We start from the raw sequence: 19,639 nt of genomic DNA, 5'->3' as shown, positions 1-19,639 counted from the left end.
TGTGCTGAAGGAGAAAGAACATAAATACTTTGGCTATAGGAGGAGAAGAAGACATCTGGTTCTGATAGAGCAACAGGCCACGGTGGGAGGCATAGCGACCTGACAACCAGACTTGAGTTATGCAGAAAGGGCCCCAAATACTCAAGATAGCCAGACAAAGGGGTACAGAGAAAAGGATGAGCATGCAGTGCATGCATTATTTTTGTACCACATGAGGAGGCCCTGCTAGCATTATAACCTATACAGCTGTCAGATGTGGGCGTTAACAAGCAACAACTGATATAGAGAGATAATGGTAAAGAACGGTCAAGGGAAGCTATTTTCATATAGTGGGAGGGGACTCTATACGTTATGCAAAGACAGAATCATATAAAGGTAGGACTCTGTAATATGAGAATTTAGTCTTTTCCATGGAGGGGCTTGGCTCTGTTACGTGTGTAATAGGGTCCTTCCATGGAAGGGCTCGGCTTTGCTACTCTGTATTAAAGTCTATATTGAATTCACAAGTTCTTGTAAGAGTATTATGTTCTTAAGACAATTTTCCACGACACTGGCTAGCTAGCTTTCGGTTTCACTGAACAACGTCTGCTTCATGTCGCTAACGAGCCAGCTGAGATAGCTAGTTCACTGAATTCATATGCCAGACCCAGTCCCATGTCAACGCTTAATAACACAGTATCTTTACATGCGTGGTTTATTCTGTATAGATTTTTTTACATTTTCAAATGTTATTTGACATTTTATTTTGTGTATTTTCATTTGTATCTTTATCCGCTTCCATCTTCTGTTTGAATTCTCCGCTGGTATCCCCTGACTCCACCCACTTATTCCCCGAAGTAGACCTTGTGAGCATCGTAGATTTGCATGTTTCGATCTCTGACCGGATTGTCTGAATTCACTAGTCGAGTGTCAATCACAGAAAAAAACAACATTGATGAAAATACATGTTGAGAAATTGTGAATCCCTCATCCATTTCCCTGACCCCTGGCAAAGACATAGACTGTATATAGGGCAAAGATTTCAGCTTCGCCTGTTCCACTGATATGGATTCAGCTAACAAATATGGAAACTCCAATGTTCACACCAGTCTCATACTTTTAAATCCATGACGGGAAGAGTGAACTTGCACTCTTGGGAAAGGGTTGGGAATCGGGATCTCAGCCTTAGGCACCTTATTACCAGTTTGTTATTCTGTTATTGATCCAAATGGATGAGGACATGATTGTGACATGTGAAGAGAGACAGGAGGCTGCAGTAATGTTGAGATGCCAGTAGGAGGAGCTCTAGTCTAGAACACTGGAACCTTCACTACCACTTTGATGGAGATGATGAGGAGTGATGGGTCACGTTATGTGAGGCAACACATTAAAAAACATATAGAACACAACACTTTGTTATGGATCTGTATTTAAAGAAAATACTACATTGAAAATGGTCTGCTTTAGGCAAAATGTAGGCCCACTCCTCAAATGAAGAAATATAAATAGCTATGCAGTCTTTAGCAGTACATCCAGTACATCCCTTTCTGACATGCTGTTGATGCATGTGACTGTCTTAAATCCCTGACTAGGCTACTTTCAAAATGTGTCAATCACTAAAATGACACTTCTTCTTTCTATGCACTGCTATGATGGTAAGTTGACTCACTGTACAAGACCTCTCCCCTTCACTATGTAAGTACGGTTGACGTGATCATTAAATATATATGTATACATATATATATACATATATATATAATATATATATATATTTATTGTTTTGGTGGGGGGTCATAAATCATATACTTGTGGTTATGTACTGTATCATTTTACTTTTACTTACATTTTTGACCTGTGTTTTGGTTGTTACATCAGGGCCAGTATTCATTCATTGTCTCAGAGTAGGAGTGCTGATGTAGGATCAGGTCCTACCGGTCCATATAATAATGATCTAAACGGCAAAAGTGATCCTAGATCAGCTCTCCTAGTCTACTCTGAGACACTGTGTGAATATGGACCCTGGACTGTTTTAATGTATCAGAGTTATTCACCAGCTATAGAGTGACTTGTTGTTTATGTTTCTAAGACTGCAGGGTGGGAGATGCAACAATGGCCTTGAGAACAGCAGGAAGTGTGTTGGTGGTCTTTCTCTGGTGTATAGCAGGTATGGTCTCATTCATAACTGTTTTAGTAATGTTATCGTAATGTTATTCTGGTGTGTTCAGTGAAATCGTCTGTTAGGGGCTTCTTCTTTTCTGGAATAGTTGTCTTTCACACCTCACTGAGTGATGCTTAGGCCCTTTCTGTGGTTTCCATTCACACTCAGCAAGTAGAGTACGGCAACAAAGTGTGTGTCACGTCCTGACCAGCAGAGGGAGTAGTGGTTTAGTATTTTGGTTAGGATGTGACAGAGGGATGTTTGTTTTGTATGGTGGTGGTTTTTGTGTGTGTTGTGAGGGGTGTTTGATTTATGTGTTCCTGGGTTTTGGATGTATGTTCTAGGTTGTATGTTCTAGGTTGTATTGCTGCATTTTTGTCTAGTTAGGTTTGTTTTTTCTATGTATAGTTAATTGGGGTTGGACTCCCAATTGAAGGCAGGTGTGTTGAGTTGCCTTTGATTGGGAGTCCTATATAATGGGGTGTGTTTGTCTTTGTGTTTTGTGGGTAGTTGTTTTTGCACTGCGTTTTGTTAGCCTGCAAAACTGTTCCTGTCGTGTTTCTGTATTTTCTTGTTTTTTCGTGTTCACGTATTTAATAAATAGTATGTTGAGCACGCAACCCGCTGCGCCTTGGTCCATTCCTGACGACACCTGTGACAGTGTGGACAAACGCTGTTAGTGTGAGCAAATGGGTCTGTAATGTATAATCACTATAATGTGTGATTGTGTTTCAGTGTTACTGGGTCAGTATGGCTGAAGTGTGATGTACACCATCTGTACCTTGAAGGGGTCAACAGCAGAGCTGTCCTGCTCTTACACATATCCCAGAGGTTAAACAGTCACAAAAACCTTCTGGTTTACCAAACTTTATACCGTGACTCTGAGTGATGACCCAGACCACAAAGGTCGTGTGACGTATCGTAAGGATGAAGTAAATGGACACAACCTGACAATCACAGACCTGAGAGAGCGTGACGCAGCTACGTACAAGTTCAGATCAGACTGGAGGGAAATATACTGGCTATCCTGGAGTCACTCTGTCTGTCACAGGTACAGTTACATTCAATAAAGCTAAACTGTTGAATTCATTTAGTTATGGGCATTTGTCTTGGTTTGTGTTTACATCTGTATAAAATTGGATTTCTTCCATCAGTGTATGAAAACTCAGTGATAAAGGGATTTACGGTGATATTGTTTTTTAGTCACACTTTATTTGGATAATCTGGATAGATGCTCTACAGATGGTCATGATATCAACAAACTACCTGTTGATAAGTAACAGATTTTTTTTTTTACTGTGTCACAATAGTCTCTTTCTACTATTTTCAGTGTTACCTTGACACAGCTCTCTCTCCACAGAGTGTCCATCCTGACCCTAACTGTGACACACACACCACTGAAAATGAGGACGAGACAGTCTGGCAGTAAGTATGTTATAACTTATTCATTTATGTGTTTATTTTGTATACAGTTTTTGTGTTTGTTTGTGTGAGTGGGTAATTGGGTGAGTGAGAGAGAGACACAGAAAGTAGAGGTGAGAGAGAATGCTACAGAGCAGTGTGTAAAGTGCTCATACTGTGTTTCCTGTGTCGCTGTCTCTCAGAGTGTGAGGGACTCGCCCAGTGACACGTTCACAGCTCTTCAGAGAGATGCTCAGCCCTCCGTGTATCAGGCCATCCAGGGGAGAAAACCACCACAGAACCTGGACTGAAGACAACCACCACAGAACCTGGACTGAAGACAACCACCACAGAACCTGGACTGATAGAACCACCACAGAACCTGGACTGATAGAACCACCACAGAACCTGGACTGAAGACAACCACCATAGAACCTGGACTGATAGAACCACCACAGAACCTGGACTGATAGAACCACCACAGAACCTGGACTGAAGAGAACAACCACAGAACCTGGACTGAAGAAAACCACCACAGAACATGGACTGAAGAGAACCACCACTGAAGAGAACCATCACAGAACCTGGACTAAAGAGAACCACCACAGAACATGGACTGAAGAGCTATGGCTCCAAACCAAAGCTAGTCCTTACACCTCTATTCTCTTGCTAATATATTGTTATAATATCTTGAAGGTTCACCCAAATTACAAAATGACACATTGGTTTCCTTACCCTTTACCAGTCTATGAACATGGTGTGACAGCAGTCCATGCTTTGGTTTAGTTTCCCCTGGCACTGTTTCAACTTGCTAACGTTTTAGCATTCGTGGCACAAATCCCATTCAAGTAATGCGACCGATAAGAGGCATTTCTCGTACATAATGTCGAAATCATTCAAATGTAAAAAATGCATTGTGAAGCTCAACAAAGTCACTTATAGATGATTTGAACATGATGTCGGTCCCATGACTTGAATGGGATTTTTGTTACAAATGCTATAATGTTATGTAAATGTGGGAGTGTTCGACATTGCAGCCGACTTTATAGGCGAGTCAAGATCTACAAATCACCTTGCATGATAAATAACTACTCAATATTATTAATAGACCAGTCAGTCACAATTTACCCATCATACATCACAGTTTTGATGCTCTGGAACACTGTCTGTGTGACTGTGGAATGAAGCCCTCTCTGCATAAGTGTCTTAGTTACTGACATAGAGTTGGACAGAGGGTATATCTTGGCATCTTTGTCAAGATGTCTTCTGTGACAGAATGAGCAGCGCCATTGAGGGCTATTTCCATTTTAAAGCAGTTAATGTATTCTTCTTCAACTTCCATAAGTTTAATAACAGTCGGTATACCAATTGAAATGGTGTATTCAATGGCTTAGCCATGCTAAAACAGTATTTTTAGCAAGTGCGCCCTCTATTCAACTCTATTGTCCCTGACTGCTTCAAAGTTGTCAACCACACACTTCAAACCTCACACTCAGTGTCTATTTACATAGACTTCCAGTAAGTTAACTTACAACACATCTCCCCTTCACTCTGTAAGTACGCTTGACGATATCTTAAAATATGTATCTTTTATCATTTGTTTGTACCCATGAACTTCTGTATCCTGTTTTGTGCATGACAATGCTATTACAATTTACATTGTTTTATTTTTTCTGTTAAGTACAGTATACTTTGTAGATGTATTTTTTGGATATTAATCTGATACAGTATTGTACATGTGATTTCACACATAATACTTCTGCATGCTATTTTAAGGACTTTAAGAGTAATAGATTGTTGTGTAGACTTGTTTGAAAATGGCCTAAAGTAAGAGTGATTGGGTGGATGCTTCATAAGAGCTCTCGGAGTAGTATTAACATGAGACACAGTGATGGTGGGTTGTGTTTAGGAGTAGTATTAACATGAGACACAGTGATGGTGGGTTGTGTTTAGGAGTAGTATTAACATGAGACACAGTGATGGTGGGTTGTGTTTAGGAGTAGTATTAACATGAGACACAGTGATGGTGGGTTGTGTTTAGGAGTAGTATTAACATGAGACACAGTGATGGTGGGTTGTGTTTAGGAGTAGTATTAACATGAGACACAGTGATGGTGGGTTGTGTTTAGGAGTAGTATTAACATGAGACACAGTGATGGTGGGTTGTGTTTAGGAGTAGTATTAACATGAGACACAGTGACGGTGGGTTGTGTTTAGGAGTAGTATTAACATGAGACACAGTGATGGTGGGTTGTGTTTAGGAGTAGTATTAACATGAGACACAGTGATGGTGGGTTGTGTTTAGGAGTAGTATTAACATGAAACACAAGGCCGGCCTGCATAGGATTAGGCCTATGATTGACGAGGGCAGCATTTTCTGAGCTAAACTGACCAAGACCCACCTCCAACAACACAGAAAACCTCACATAATTCTGCCTAAAAACAATTACAATTTCTCTCAATCAGTGGGGTTTTTAGGTGAGCACTGATTCCACCCTGTGATAAGCAGTAACCACTTTGTCAATGGCAGGGATGCAAAATATTTATCTTGTCCGTTCCCAGTGCTCCTCTCCAGGGTGCTGTTGGAGACGCATCACTGCTGAGCTCCACCAACATTCTGTAAATAAAGAAAAAGAAAGAGTAGGTGGCCTTTTCGGGAAACTTTTTATATCAGGTTTCTCCTATCAAATAGCCTTACCTAAATGACCCCCAATCACATAAAAAATGTGCTGACACTTAACAAACAACATATTCTAAAAACAAGACAAGTCAAAGTAAAATAGACAATATTGTCTGGACAGCCAGGCTAGTCACTGCTGTCCAGGAGATTCATCCATGGGCTAAATTGTCACGATCAGTGGTTTCAAGTTTGTATCCTTCAATTTTTTACTAAGCTGATCATTGCGAAAATAAAATATTTCTGCATTTGTTGCTGTGTAAACACATTGCAAATAGGCTCAGGATAAATCCTCCTGATGAAGTTGGGTAGCTGATTTTCAGAGCTTAATGCGCCAAATTGATTAGTCACAGGAATCAGGACTAATTAAGTTGATGCAACGGCCTGTTTTGCAAATGATGGACCTACCAAATGGATGGGCATTCATAAAATTCAATTGTGCCTAACATCTTTTTTGACATATTTGGTCATGTCCGAACTGGCAGTCTTTTTGGTGTATTACAAATGGTAGGCCTACAACATAGATGGGCGTTCCTAAAATTCTATTCAGACAACACTGTAGGCTATACCTCAGTAAGCACCGTCCAACACTGACAACTTTTGGAGGTCTTTTTTGGTCCTGTCTGGACTGGATGTTTTTTTGGTGCATTCCGGACCGGCCCTGATTTCCACATTCACGGACGTTGGTTTTTGGTCTGGTCTGGACCAAATCTGAACCAATCATAGACGTCTGTGTTTGGTTGAGATTTTGCCTGCTCTGGACCAGCTTTCATTTGGCCCAAACAAAGACGTCTATAAATCACGTCTTTTCATCTTTCATTCAGAACCTAAACCTGAACCTAACTTCAACGTCTGGAAAAACAAGTATTTTAAAACCACGACCTAGAGAGGTAACAACGGCGATCAACTTAACACTTTACAACTAAGCACGCTGAAAATAAACAAGACTTCTACCGAGCAGCACACACTGTGTACCAACCGACAGCTCCACACAGAGAGCCAGAAGAGATGTATTTCCTCCTTCCTGACTGCCGATGCGCTCTTAAAGTGGCAGCGCACGGTGAAGGCTCTGTGCAGGATTTCGCCACAACGTTAAACTATATATGGATAACAGGCTATATTAGAATATGTATAGATAACAGGCTACATTCGACTACATATGGATAACAGGCTACATTAGACTATATATGGATAACAGGCTACATTAGACTATATATGGATAACAGGCTACATTAGACTATATATGGATAACAGGCTACATTAGACTATATATGGATAACAGGCTACATTAGACTATATATGGATAACAGGCTACATTAGACTATATATGGATAACAGGCTACATTAGACTATATATGGATAACAGGCTACATTAGACTATATATGGATAACAGGCTACATTAGACTGTATATGGATAACAGGCTACATTAGACTATATATGAATAACAGGCTACATTAGACTATATATGGATAACAGGCTACATTAGACTATATATGGATAACAGGCTACATTAGACTGTATATGGATAACAGGCTACATTAGAATATATATGGATAACAGGCTACATTAGACTATATATGGATAACATGCTACATTAGACTATATATGGATAACAGGCTACATTAGACTATATATGGATAACAGGCTACATTAGACTATATATGGATAACAGGCTACATTAGACTATATATGGATAACAGGCTACATTAGACTACATATGGATAACAGGCTACATTAGACTATACAGTATATGGACAGCAGCAGTCAATACAGTAGGCTATGGTGATGATCATACTGATTCCTCTGCTAACTAATGCTACTACCAGTACTGTACACAAGGGTCAACAGTGTAACATAATATGATAGTGGTATGTTGTAATACTACAGACATCAGTGTTTTTGTGGTTAAATGTGACTTTGTCAAGTAGACAGTGTTGTGTTTCACCATTCTATCTGATGTATTGTCAGTTTGTTATGTTGTTATTAGTCCAACGTTATTGAGGACATTATTATTAGGAGGCTGCAGTAATGTTGAGATGCCAGTAGGGAGAGCTCTAGGCTAGAACACTGGAACAGACAAGTTAATGTCTTAAAGAGGAAGGAAAGGACAGTTCTGTATCAGCTACTTGTGTCCTGACTACTATAAATATGTATCAACCACAGAACTGACACTTACTAGCAGTTCCCACTCACTACCAGTCAGTTAACTCACTGTACAATACCTCTCCCCTTCACTTCACTCTGTAGGTACTCTTGATAATATCTGGAAATATAGTGTGTGTGTGTGTGTGTGTGTGTGTGTGTGTGTGTGTGTGTGTGTGTGTGTGTGTGTGTGTGTGTGTGTGTGTGTGTGTGTGTGTGTGTGTGTGTGTGTGTGTGTGTGTGTGTGTGTGTGTGTGTGTGTGTGACATAGTGTATTTATCTGAGGGCCCTTCAGGACCAGACTGATAGGGAGTAGTGTTGACATCTATACTGTGTAGGATGTGTGTTTTAACTTTTCTCCATCCATAACAACCAGCTCTCTAGACTTTGATGGCCTTTTTGGCCTTCCTACAGATGTTTTCTGTATTTGTTTGTATGTGTGTGTGTGTGTGTGTGTGTGTGTGTGTGTGCGTTCGTGCAATCGTGCGTGCGTGCGTGCGAGTGAGTGACTGTCTGTCTGAGTCACTTGCTGTTTAGCCTCACAGCTTGGGGATAGGAGCTATCATTGAACCTGGTGGTCAGTCTTTAGGCTGCTGTACAGCTTGACGGACCGTAGAGGATTGAACATTTATCCTCCTATATTTGGGATTCTGAGAATAAAACAGCTTCAGAACAATCAATGTAGAAATATGTGTTTACAGTTCTACACATCTGTTCAATAAGTGATTGTTGTTGTTGATAATGATGATGATGAGTATGTAGTTATTCACCAGCTATAGAGTGAGTTGTTGTTTATGTTTCTAAGACTGCAGGGTGGGAGATGCAACAATGGCCTTGAGAACAGCAGGAAGTGTGTTGGTGGTCTTTCTCTGGTCTGTAGCAGGTATGGTCTCATTCCTGTCATTTAGTTGCTCTGTTTATGAATATAAAGATTTTTCTAAAAGCATAACAACTTGTGTTCTACTGTCAACACATTTGGCATCTCCACTTCACTTTAAACAGTTGTCTTTCACACCTCACTGAGTGATGCTTATCTGTGGTTTCCATTCTCACTCAACCAAAGAGTATCAGTGTCTCAACTTAGCAACTATGGAACAAAGTGTTAATGAGTCAAAAGACCTTGATCTTAATGTAACGTCCTTGTGATGTCTAACTGTGTTTCAGTGGTACTGGGTCAGGATGGCTGGAGTGTGACTTACACCACTCAGAGTATCTGCACCTTGAAGGGGTCAACAGTGGATCTGTCCTGCTCTTACACATATCCCAGTGGTACAGTCACAACAACCTTCTGGTTCACTAAAATGGAGACTGGTGTAGAACCTGAAGATCTAGGTCAGGACCCAGAGAATGCAGGTCGTCTGGAGTATCATGGGGATAAGAAGAATGATCACACACTGAGAATCACAGACCTGAGAGAGAGAGACTCAGCTACGTACAAGTTCAGATTCATAACAGATCAGACTGGAGGGAGATATTATGGCAATCCTGGAGTCTCTCTGTCTGTAACAGGTACAGTAACATTCTATATACTGGTGGTCCTGGAGTCTCTCTGTCTGTCACAGGTACAGTAACATTCTATATACTGGTGATCCTGGAGTCACTCTGTCTGTAACAGGTACAGTAACATTCTATATACTGGTGATCCTGGAGTCTCTCTGTCTGTCACAGGTACAGTAACATTCTATATACTGGTGATCCTGGAGTCACTCTGTCTGTAACAGGTACAGTAACATTCTATATAGTGGTGATCCTGGAGTCACTCTGTCTGTAACAGGTACAGTGATATTATATATATAATGCTAATCTGTTTAATTGTTTCTGGAAAATTGTCTTGATTTGTATTGAAATAATACAATTAATATGAAAGCATGCATTAAATAGGAATGTCTGAATTGATGATTTGAGAACGTCCACTCCTGCCTCATTTGAACTAAACAGGTAATTGAGGGTTCAATGTTATCTACTCCAGACCTGCAGGTGAAGGTGACCACTACATGGTGGTCAATGACACTGACCTGTAGCACCACCTGTACTCTGACTGGTAACCCCACCTACATCTGGTACAGGAACAGTAAGATTGTACAAGAGGACTCCTCCCCCTCGTACTCAGTCTACTTAAAAACTGAAGACAGCTTCTACTGTGTTGTAAAAGGCATCAATTCTCCTGCAGTGTGTGAGTGTGACTAATATACTTTATAAAGTCTGTCAAAATCATCCAATACATCATTGGTCAGTGTTGATGTTTAGTGAAACAGACATCAAATAGGGATACTATTTAATTTATATTAATGGATGTTGATTTTACAGTTCAAAATACTTACACAATTTCATAATGAGAAGCCAAACTTTTAATTTGTCTGTTATCCAGATAGCCCAAAGAACACCTCAGTGTCAGTCAGTCCCTCTGGTGAAATAGTGGAGGGCAGTTCAGTGAATCTGACCTGCAGCAGTGATGCCAACCCACCTGTGGACAAATACACCTGGTACAAGATAACATACAAGAAAATGTCAATGAGACATTCTGGACAGAGATACACCATCCATAACATCAGCTCTGAGGACAGAGAGGGATACTACTGCGAGGCTCTGAACATTATAGGGAGAGAACATATCCCTGTCCATATTAATGTTACATGTAAGTATGTCACATTCTGATCATTTTTGGTGTTCTGTAATTGTACAGATTTCATTCTGACATCATGCATTTATAAACCCATGATCCTGCAGCAGTGTTTCCCTGGGTTCCTGTGGTGGGGGTGGGGGCTGTCCTGACTGCTGGAGCTCTGCTACTCACCATCTACTGCAGTTTGAAGAGGTGAGACTTTCATTAAGATATACTGTTAGTTACACATCAACCTCCACTAGAGGTCAGTCGAGAGCAGAACTCACTCTGTCCCTCATTACAGGAGACACACAGGAGGAAGTGATGCCACAGCAGACACACAGGTAATAATGTCAACAACCAAAGATTTCAATCCTAATACCATAGACAGTAAGCAAATTAATTTACATAAAAATGTTGGAGGGAGGGGTTCGTAAAGTGCTCATTCAGTGTGTCTTCTTTCAGATTAAGGGACTCCCCTGTGACACAGCCCCTCAGATAGATGCTGAGCACTCCGATTATGAGAACTGGGGAGAACAACCACAGAACCTGGACAGTGACACAGCCCCTCAGATAGATGCTGAGCCCTCTGATTATGAGAACTGGGGAGAACCACCACAGAACCTGGACTGAACAGAACCACCACAGAACCAGGACTGAAGAGAACCAAAACAGAACCTGGACTGAAGAGAACCAAAACAGAACCTGGACTGACGAGAACCAAAACAGAACCTGGACTGAAGAGAACCACCACAGAACCTGGACTGAAGAGAACCAACACATAACCTGGACTGAAGAGAACCACCACATAACCTGGACTGAAGAGAACCACCACTGAATCTGGACTGAAGAGCGACAGCATCAAGGTTTACCAGACAATGATCTTTAACTTTTGAGTAAATGCTGGAATGTAGATTGTTCTCCTAATGATCAATACAGTATGTATATAGATGATCAATACAGTATGTATATAGATGATAAATACAGTTAATAGATGATAAATGGGATAGATTATGCTTCTGCTCTTTTTCTATGAGATTTGGCCATTTCCAGATTTGATTACATTTCACATATAAATATTTGTAATTTTTTATTAGCAAATGATTAATTTAAGTCTTGGCGATATAGGCTCTGTGTCACGTCCTGGCCAGTATAAGGGTTAATTGTCATTTTTGTTTGGTCAGGACGTGGCAGAGGATATTTGTTTTATGTGGTTCAGGGTGGTGTGTTAGTTAGGAGGGCGTTTGATTTATTATTTCCGGGTTTTGAGTTATGGTCTATGTTGATGTATTTCTATGTGTAGTCTAGTTGATCTGTTTCTATGTTGAGTTAATTGGGGTGGACTTCCAATTGAAGGCAGCTGTGTGGTGTTGCCTTTGATTGGAAGTCCTATATTAGTTGGGTGTGTTTGTCTGTGTATTTGTGGGAGATTGTTTCGTGTTTAGCGTGTGTAAGCCTAACAGGACTGTCAGTGTATCGTGCGTTCGTTTTTTTGTTATTTTGTATGTTCGTTTTGGAATTTATTAAATGTTCAAAATGAACCATTTCAACTCTGCTGCATATTGGTCCTCATTTTCCGATGATGATTTCACCATATCGTCCTCCGACGAAGAAATCCTTGACAGAATCTCCCACCAAACCAGGACCAAGCAGCAGAGGAAGGAGCAGAGGAATTTTGATTTGGACAATCGGGAGAGATGGACATGGGAGCAGGTTATGGCCGGAGAACGCCCATGGAGTAAGGCTGGTATGGACCGGGAACGTTTCCGAGGGACACGACTGGCGGGGGGCACACGGGTAGTTTGGGGGGGCACACGGGTAGTTTGGCTAGGCCTAGGAAGAGCCGGAAGCCAGCTACCCGTGGTTATATGGAGGAGCGTATGAGGTGGAGAGCGCCATGTTTCGCTGAGGAGCGCACTATCTCACCCATACGCACGCACAGTCCGGTGCGCGTTATTCCAGCCCCTCGCAGGTGCTGTGCTAGAGCGGGCATCCAGCCTGGTAGGAGGATGCCTGCGCAGCGCATCTGGTCGCCGGTACACCTCCGAGGACCAGGCTACCCAACTCCCGCTCTACGCACGGCTACCATCAGGACCCTGCACAGCCCAGTCTGCCCTGTACAAGCACCCCGCTCGTACAGGGCTACTAGTTCCATCCAGCCAAGACGGGTTGTGCAGGAAGTAAGATCAAGACCGACTGTGCGCCTCCATAGCCCTAGGTTTCCAGCTCCTGTCTCTCGTGCGGACCCGGAAGTGCGTCAGCCCAGTCCGACTCGTCCTGTTCCCGCTCCCCGCCCTAGCCTGGGGGTGCGTGTTCCCAATCTGGTACGCCCAGTACCAGCACCACGCACAAGGCATCTAGTGCGTAAACCCAGCCTCGCCAGTCTAAAGTTGCCAGAGCTGCCCGCCAGTCAACAGTCACCAGAGCTGCCCGCCAGTCAACAGTCACCAGAACAGCCCGTCAGTCAACAATCGCCAGAACAGCCCGTCAGTCAAGAGTCGCCAGAACAGCCCGTCAGTCAAGAGTCGCCAGAACAGCCCGTCAGTCAAGAGTCGCCAGAACAGCCCGTCAGTCAAGAGTCGCCAGAACAGCCCGTCAGTCAAGAGTCGCCAGAGCCGCCCGTCAGTGAGGAATCGCCAGAGCCGCCCGTCAGTGAAGAGTCGCCAGAGCCACCCACTAGTCAGGAGCTGCCAGAGTGGCCAAACTGCCCGGAGATGTCAGAGTGGCCAGACTGCCCGGAGATGTCAGAGTGGCCAGACTGCCCGGAGATGCCAGAGTGGCCAGACTGCCCGGAGATGCCAGAGTGGCCAGACTGCCCGGAGATGCCAGAGTGGCCAGACTGCCCCGAGCTGCCAGAGTGGCCAGACTGCCCCGAGCTGCCAGAGTGGTCAGACTGCCCCGAGCTGCCAGAGTGGCCAGACTGCCCCGAGCTGCCAGAGTGGCCAGACTGCCCCGAGCTGCCAGAGTGGCCAGACTGCCCCGAGCTGCCAGACTGCCCCGACTGCCCCGAGCTGCCAGAGCTGCCAGACTGCCCCGAGCTGCCAGACTGCCCCGAGCTGCCAGACTGCCCCGAGCTGCCAGACTGCCCCGACTGCCCGCCGGCGATGCCAGAGTGGCCTGACTGCCTGGAACGGCCAGAACCGGAGCCACCTCCAGATATAGGTGGGTTGGGGAGGGGGGGTGTAGCACAGTGCCGTCGTTGACGGCAGCCACCCTCCCTTCCCTCCCTTTAGTAGGGGGGAATTTTTGTTTTGTTGTTGTTTGGGGTTGTTTTTCTTGTTTTTCTTAAGGTGCTTCCGGGGTTAGCACCTTTAAGGGGGGGGTACTGTCACGTCCTGGCCAGTATAAGGGTTAATTGTCATTTTAGTTTGGTCAGGACGTGGCAGAGGATATTTGTTTTATATGGTTCAGGGTGGTGTGTTAGTTAGGAGGGCGTTTGATTTATTATTTCCGGGTTTTGAGTTATGGTCTATGTTGATGTATTTCTATGTGTAGTCTGGTTGATCTGTTTCTATGTTGAGTTAATTGGGGTGGACTTCCAATTGAAGGCAGCTGTGTGGTGTTGCCTTTGATTGGAAGTCCTATATTAGTTGGGTGTGTTTGTCTGTGTATTTGTGGGAGATTGTTTCGTGTTTAGCGTGTGTAAGCCTAACAGGACTGTCAGTGTATCGTGCGTTCGTTTTTTTGTTATTTTGTATGTTCGTTTTGGAATTTATTAAATGTTCAAAATGAACCATCTCAACTCTTCTGCATATTGGTCCTCATTTTCCGATGATGATTTCACCATATCGTCCTCCGACGAAGAAATCCCTGACACTCTGCTCCTTCAGGGTAGCAGTAAGCTATACCAATCCCCCAGCAGGAACACAGAACCTAACAGGTGGAGGCTGGGGTGGTGGGAGGAGCTAATCTCCTGCTCATGATCAGAAAACACTGCTACTCACTCACTGTATAGCAACACATAGCCTGTATGCTAGTCTAGCATAGACTACTTCTTCCTTGTATGGATGAGGGAGTATTCTCCATGATGGTTCACGGAGCACACTGACTCAGCTCGAAGCTGGTATTGGGAAGAAACAAGTAGGCAGTATGATAGGTTACTCTCGATGCACGGTTCTACTTAGCTAGCTTGTAGCCGGCTATTGACTGACAACAGAGCAGCAACATGGTTGATCCTCGCAATCAATCACATCCCTGCAGCAGTGGAGGAAAAGAAGCCAGCGCATAGTAACAGTAGTAACAGCAGCAGAGTCAGTGGAGGAAAAGAAGCCAGCGTATAGTAACAGTAGTTACAGCAGCAGAGTCAGTGGAGGAAAAGAAGCCAGCGTATAGTAACAGTAGCAGTAGTAGACTGATGTGAGAACAGACCCGGTCAGTTTAAATAGACCACAGAATAAGGTGGTGGTGAATGATACTAGTCTCTAATTGGACACTCGGGTTTCCTTTCTGAACTGGCCTACTTTTCTTGTGTACTTATCTGTATACTGTCTATAGATTGTATTGCTTATCTGTTTTTTATGGGATTTTGCCAATTCCAGATTTTTATAACATATTAAGTTTTGGCTTGTCTTAGTGACACAAAAATAAACAATATTGACAGGAGCTTTTAAATATTTGTAGCTCTGGAGTTGCTCCTGATGTGTTTAAAGATGTTTTACTTTGTATTGCTGTCAAATATTATTGGGCATTTTATATTTTGTATTATGTAATACCATATTGTTCAGTGTCATAATATTGCTTGTTTTATTATCAAATTATTCATTATTCATTATTATGTATTTTAGATACATTGAGTACAGTATAAACATCCTGTTGTAAATAAGCTCAAGGTTAGGCAACAAATAAAGTGATTGTTTTATTAACTTACATTGATTCATAACTATTTCCACTTTGATGTTGTTTCTTGTATTTCTACCTATTGGACACAAGATGGTAATACTGAACCATGCAACCGTGAGTGGCTAGACACACACACACAACACACACACACACACACACACACACACACACACACACACACACACACACACACACACACACACACACACACACACACACACACACACACACCTCGACCTTGCCAGATTATTTCCCAGTAGTTCAGACATTGTACAGGTGTGTGCGTTTGGATGCCTGTGTGTGTGTGTGTGTGTGTGTGTGTGTGTGTGTGTGTGTGTGTGTGTGTGTGTCACTCCCTAGACTATTGCAGGAGTACTATAATATAAGTTGTCCAACAGATTTCCTAGGTGGTGAAGATCTGGATGGACTATTTCTACTTTCTTGTATTTCTTTGGGAATGGTTCATACTGCTACTGGTGTCTGGAGCTCTACCCCTCTGCCCTATCCAGAGCCGGGCGGCCCTATACGCTCACTACGCAAGTTGCGTAGGGCCCCACAAATTACGCAAGGGCCCCGCCTCCCCCTCGTGTTAAAGCGAGTGTCAATGTGTCAATGTTTACAACTTCGATGAAAGGATGAAGCGGAACTATCCTTCTGGTCACAAAAAGAGAAATAAAAACAATGAGAGTGAATTGCGGGAACAGCAATCAGCTAAACTTGTGTTCTCTCCTCTCCAAGTTTGATGTAAAGTTAAATTGATGGGCTAGCTTGCAGTGCATCTGTCTCTAGTCTGTCTGTCTTGTTATCCTAGCTGGGCAGTGCATCTCTTGGTCTGTCTGTGTCTTGCTTGATTACCAGCCACTTCCAGGGCTGTGTTCTGTTACTTTGTGCCTGACAAAAGTGAGAGTGAAATACAACTATCTATTAAGTTTGATAAACACTAACGGGCAACGGTGTTTATAAACTGCAGCTTGGGAAAAGAGAACCGCGTCGCGTGTGAACATGCGTTCATATGTGTTCATATGATTGTGCACAAAATGAAACTTGCGCTTTCCAGTGGCAACCTCTGTGGTGACCAGTCCAGACAATATATGGGCGTGATGGCACTCCTCTTATGCGCACATCATTTTAAAGCAAGACAATGATTATCTAGTCTCTCAGTCAAGGTTTAGTTACAACTCTGGACTAATGCATTATGGAAAGCAATGGATTGACATTGACTATAGATATATATATGTAATTTAAAATGTTGATTAGCTGGACATACTGGGCAATATGGATACACATCTCTCAGTAAATAATAACCATCAATTATTCATCCAAGCCATAGTGTAAATAGTATTTTATATTTTAAAATGTATAAAAAGCTAATCTGGGGGAGCCAGTTTGAATGGGCCTGAAGCAGCTGATAAAATTAATAATAGTATTGATATCTTTAATTTACAGGTGCTATGCTTAAGTTTGTCAGTAGAGGAGATGCTGGATCATCAGCCAGTACAAGCACAGACTCAGTTGATCCACATCCAGCTTCAGCCAGTACTAACACAGACCCAGGACAGCTGGCTTCAGCAAGTACTAACACAGACCCAGTGCAGCTGGCTTCAGCAAGTACTAACACAGACACAATACAAGTACTAACACAGACCCAGTATGGCTGGCTTCAGCAAATACTACCACAAACCCAATACAGCCGTCTTCAGCAAGTACTAACACAGACCCAGGTGAAGTACAGGCAGCCTCAGCCAGTACTAGCACAACCAGAGGTGTACAGCCAGCATCAGATACAAGCAGCTCAGACCCTAATAGAACAGTTGCTGCTCCACCAAATGACCCAGCAGACTGGCCCCCCAGTCTTAACAGACTCTATGAGGACTGAGTTAGTGTGCGGAGGTCCATTCAAACCAGGACTGGATTTTTCTTACCCTAAAGTCAAGTCTAGAAGAGGTTTCCATTCAGGCTTATTACAGAGACAGCTGTCAAATGGGGAAAAGATTACCAGGAGCTGGCTAAATGGGGAAAATATTACCAGGAGCTGGCTAAATGGGGAAAAGATTACCAGGAGCTGGCTAAATGGGGAAAAGATTACCAGGAGCTGGCTAAATGGGGAAAATATTACCAGGAGCTGGCTAAATGGGGAAAAGATTACCAGGAGCTGGCTAAATGGGGAAAATATTACCAGGAGCTGGCTAAATGGGGAAAAGATTACCAGGAACTGGCTAAATGGGGAAAAGATTACCAGGAGCTGGCTAAATGGGGAAAATATTACCAGGAGCTGGCTAAATGGGGAAAAGATTACCAGGAGCTGGCTAAATGGGGAAAAGATTATAAGGAGCTGGCTAAATGGGGAAAATATTACCAGGAGCTGGCTAAATGGGGAAAAGATTACCAGGAGCTGGCTAAATGGGGAAAAGATTACCAGGAGCTGGCTAAATGGGGAAAAGATTACCAGGAGCTGGCTAAATGGAGAAAAGATTACCAGGAGCTGGCTAAATGGAGAAAAGATTACCAGGAGCTGGCTAAATGGAGAAAAGATTACCAGGAGCTGGCTAAATGGAGAAAATATTACCAGGAGCTGGCTAAATGGGGAAAAGATTACCAGGAGCTGGCTAAATGGGGAAAAGATCACCAGGAGCTGGCTAAATGGAGAAAAGATTACCAGGAGCTGGCTAAATGGAGAAAAGATTACCAGGAGCTGGCTTTCATACTCAATTAAAAACAACGCTGTGTATTGTTTTTGCTGTAAGGTCTTTTCTACAAAAGACTACAAAATAATAAGGGAAGGCGTGAATGACTGGTCAAATATCAACGCCATTCTGAAACACCATGAGGGTAGTCCTGAACACACAAGCAATATGATTAAGTGGAGAGAACTTGATCTGCGCCTAAGTCGGGGACAGATTCTTGACCAGATACAAATTACAATTTTGGAGGCTGAAAGAAAGAGATGGCGGGATGTCCTTACACGTTTAATAAGTATCATCACCCAGTCTCTGGCTGAAAGAAACTTAGCATTCAGGGGTTCATCAGACAAACTCTTCCAACCAGATAATGGAAACTTCCTAAAAGAGGTTGAATTAATGGCAAAATTTGACCCCGTTATGGAAAATCATCTTAGCAGAATTAAAGATAGAGAGACACATGCTCATTACCTTGAAGTGCAAACAGAATGAACTGATACAGATCGTGGAAGCAATAGTGACTCAAGTAAGAGACAAAGTACTTCTCCATTATCGTGGACTGTACACCTGACATTAGTCACCAGGAGCCCTATGTCCATTATTCTGAGAAGCGTGGCTTTAAAGGGAAAGCCAGAGATCAAGGAGCACTTCCTCTGCTTTGTGAATTTAGAGGTTACAACAGGCTTGAATCTGTCCACTGTCATCTTAGATAAGCTCAACGAGATGAAGATTCCATTTGAAGATTGCAGAGGGCAAGCTTATGACAATGGGGCCAACATGAAGTGCAAGCACCAAGGAGTACAAGCCAGACTTCGCAAAGAAAATCCCAGAGCCGTGTTGGTCCCATGTGGAGCACATGGCTACATTAGACTATATATGGATAACATGGTTTTTTAGACTATACATGGATAACAGGCTACATTAGACTATATATGGATAACAGGCTACATTAGACTATATATGGATAACAGGCTACATTAGACTATATATGGATAACAGGCTACATTAGACTATATATGGATAACAGGCTACATTAGACTATATATGGATAACAGGCTACATTAGACTATATATGGATAACAGGCTACATTAGACTATATATGATAACAGGCTACATTAGACTATATATGGATAACATGCTACATTAGTCTATATATGGAT

General features: G+C 42.7%; 1 protein-coding gene and 1 long non-coding RNA gene across 2 annotated transcripts; one reads left to right on the top strand and one right to left on the bottom strand.

Annotated features, from left to right (window-relative positions):
* The first annotated feature begins 1,481 nt into the window (after nt 1-1,481).
* Nucleotides 1,482-11,209, top strand: LOC123730814 (B-cell receptor CD22-like). The gene is made up of 10 exons (XM_045708912.1): nt 1,482-1,674; nt 2,066-2,143; nt 2,873-3,188; nt 3,498-3,562; nt 3,742-5,091; nt 9,165-9,242; nt 9,524-9,868; nt 10,329-10,532; nt 10,728-10,994; nt 11,087-11,209. The coding sequence occupies exons 6-10, from the start codon at nt 9,188-9,190 to the stop codon at nt 11,176-11,178; spliced, it is 963 nt and encodes a 320-aa protein (XP_045564868.1). The 5' UTR covers nt 1,482-1,674; nt 2,066-2,143; nt 2,873-3,188; nt 3,498-3,562; nt 3,742-5,091; nt 9,165-9,187; the 3' UTR covers nt 11,179-11,209.
* Nucleotides 5,834-6,830, bottom strand: LOC123730825 (uncharacterized). Its single transcript, XR_006762271.1, has 2 exons — nt 6,785-6,830; nt 5,834-6,155 (listed from the first exon to the last, which is right to left on the bottom strand). It is a non-coding gene; the product is annotated as an uncharacterized lncRNA (long non-coding RNA).
* Nucleotides 11,210-19,639: the final 8,430 nt, after the last annotated feature.

The sequence above is a fragment of the Salmo salar genome, chromosome ssa02, assembly GCF_905237065.1.
Source record: "Salmo salar chromosome ssa02, Ssal_v3.1, whole genome shotgun sequence".
NCBI classification, from domain to species: Eukaryota; Metazoa; Chordata; class Actinopteri; order Salmoniformes; family Salmonidae; genus Salmo; species Salmo salar.
Note: the sequence above shows the minus strand (reverse complement) of the source record. Positions and strands in the feature narration are given on the sequence as shown.

Excerpts from the sequence above, each read along its gene's own strand:
- LOC123730814 (XM_045708912.1), top strand. The coding sequence starts at position 9,188 with ATGGCCTTGAGAACAGCAGGAAGTGTGTTGGTGGTCTTTCTCTGGTCT. Across the intron at positions 9,869-10,328 it reads AGTCTCTCTGTCTGTAACAG|ACCTGCAGGTGAAGGTGACC; the intron begins GTACAGTAACAT and ends TATCTACTCCAG. Across the intron at positions 10,995-11,086 it reads TGTCCATATTAATGTTACAT|CAGTGTTTCCCTGGGTTCCT; the intron begins GTAAGTATGTCA and ends ATGATCCTGCAG.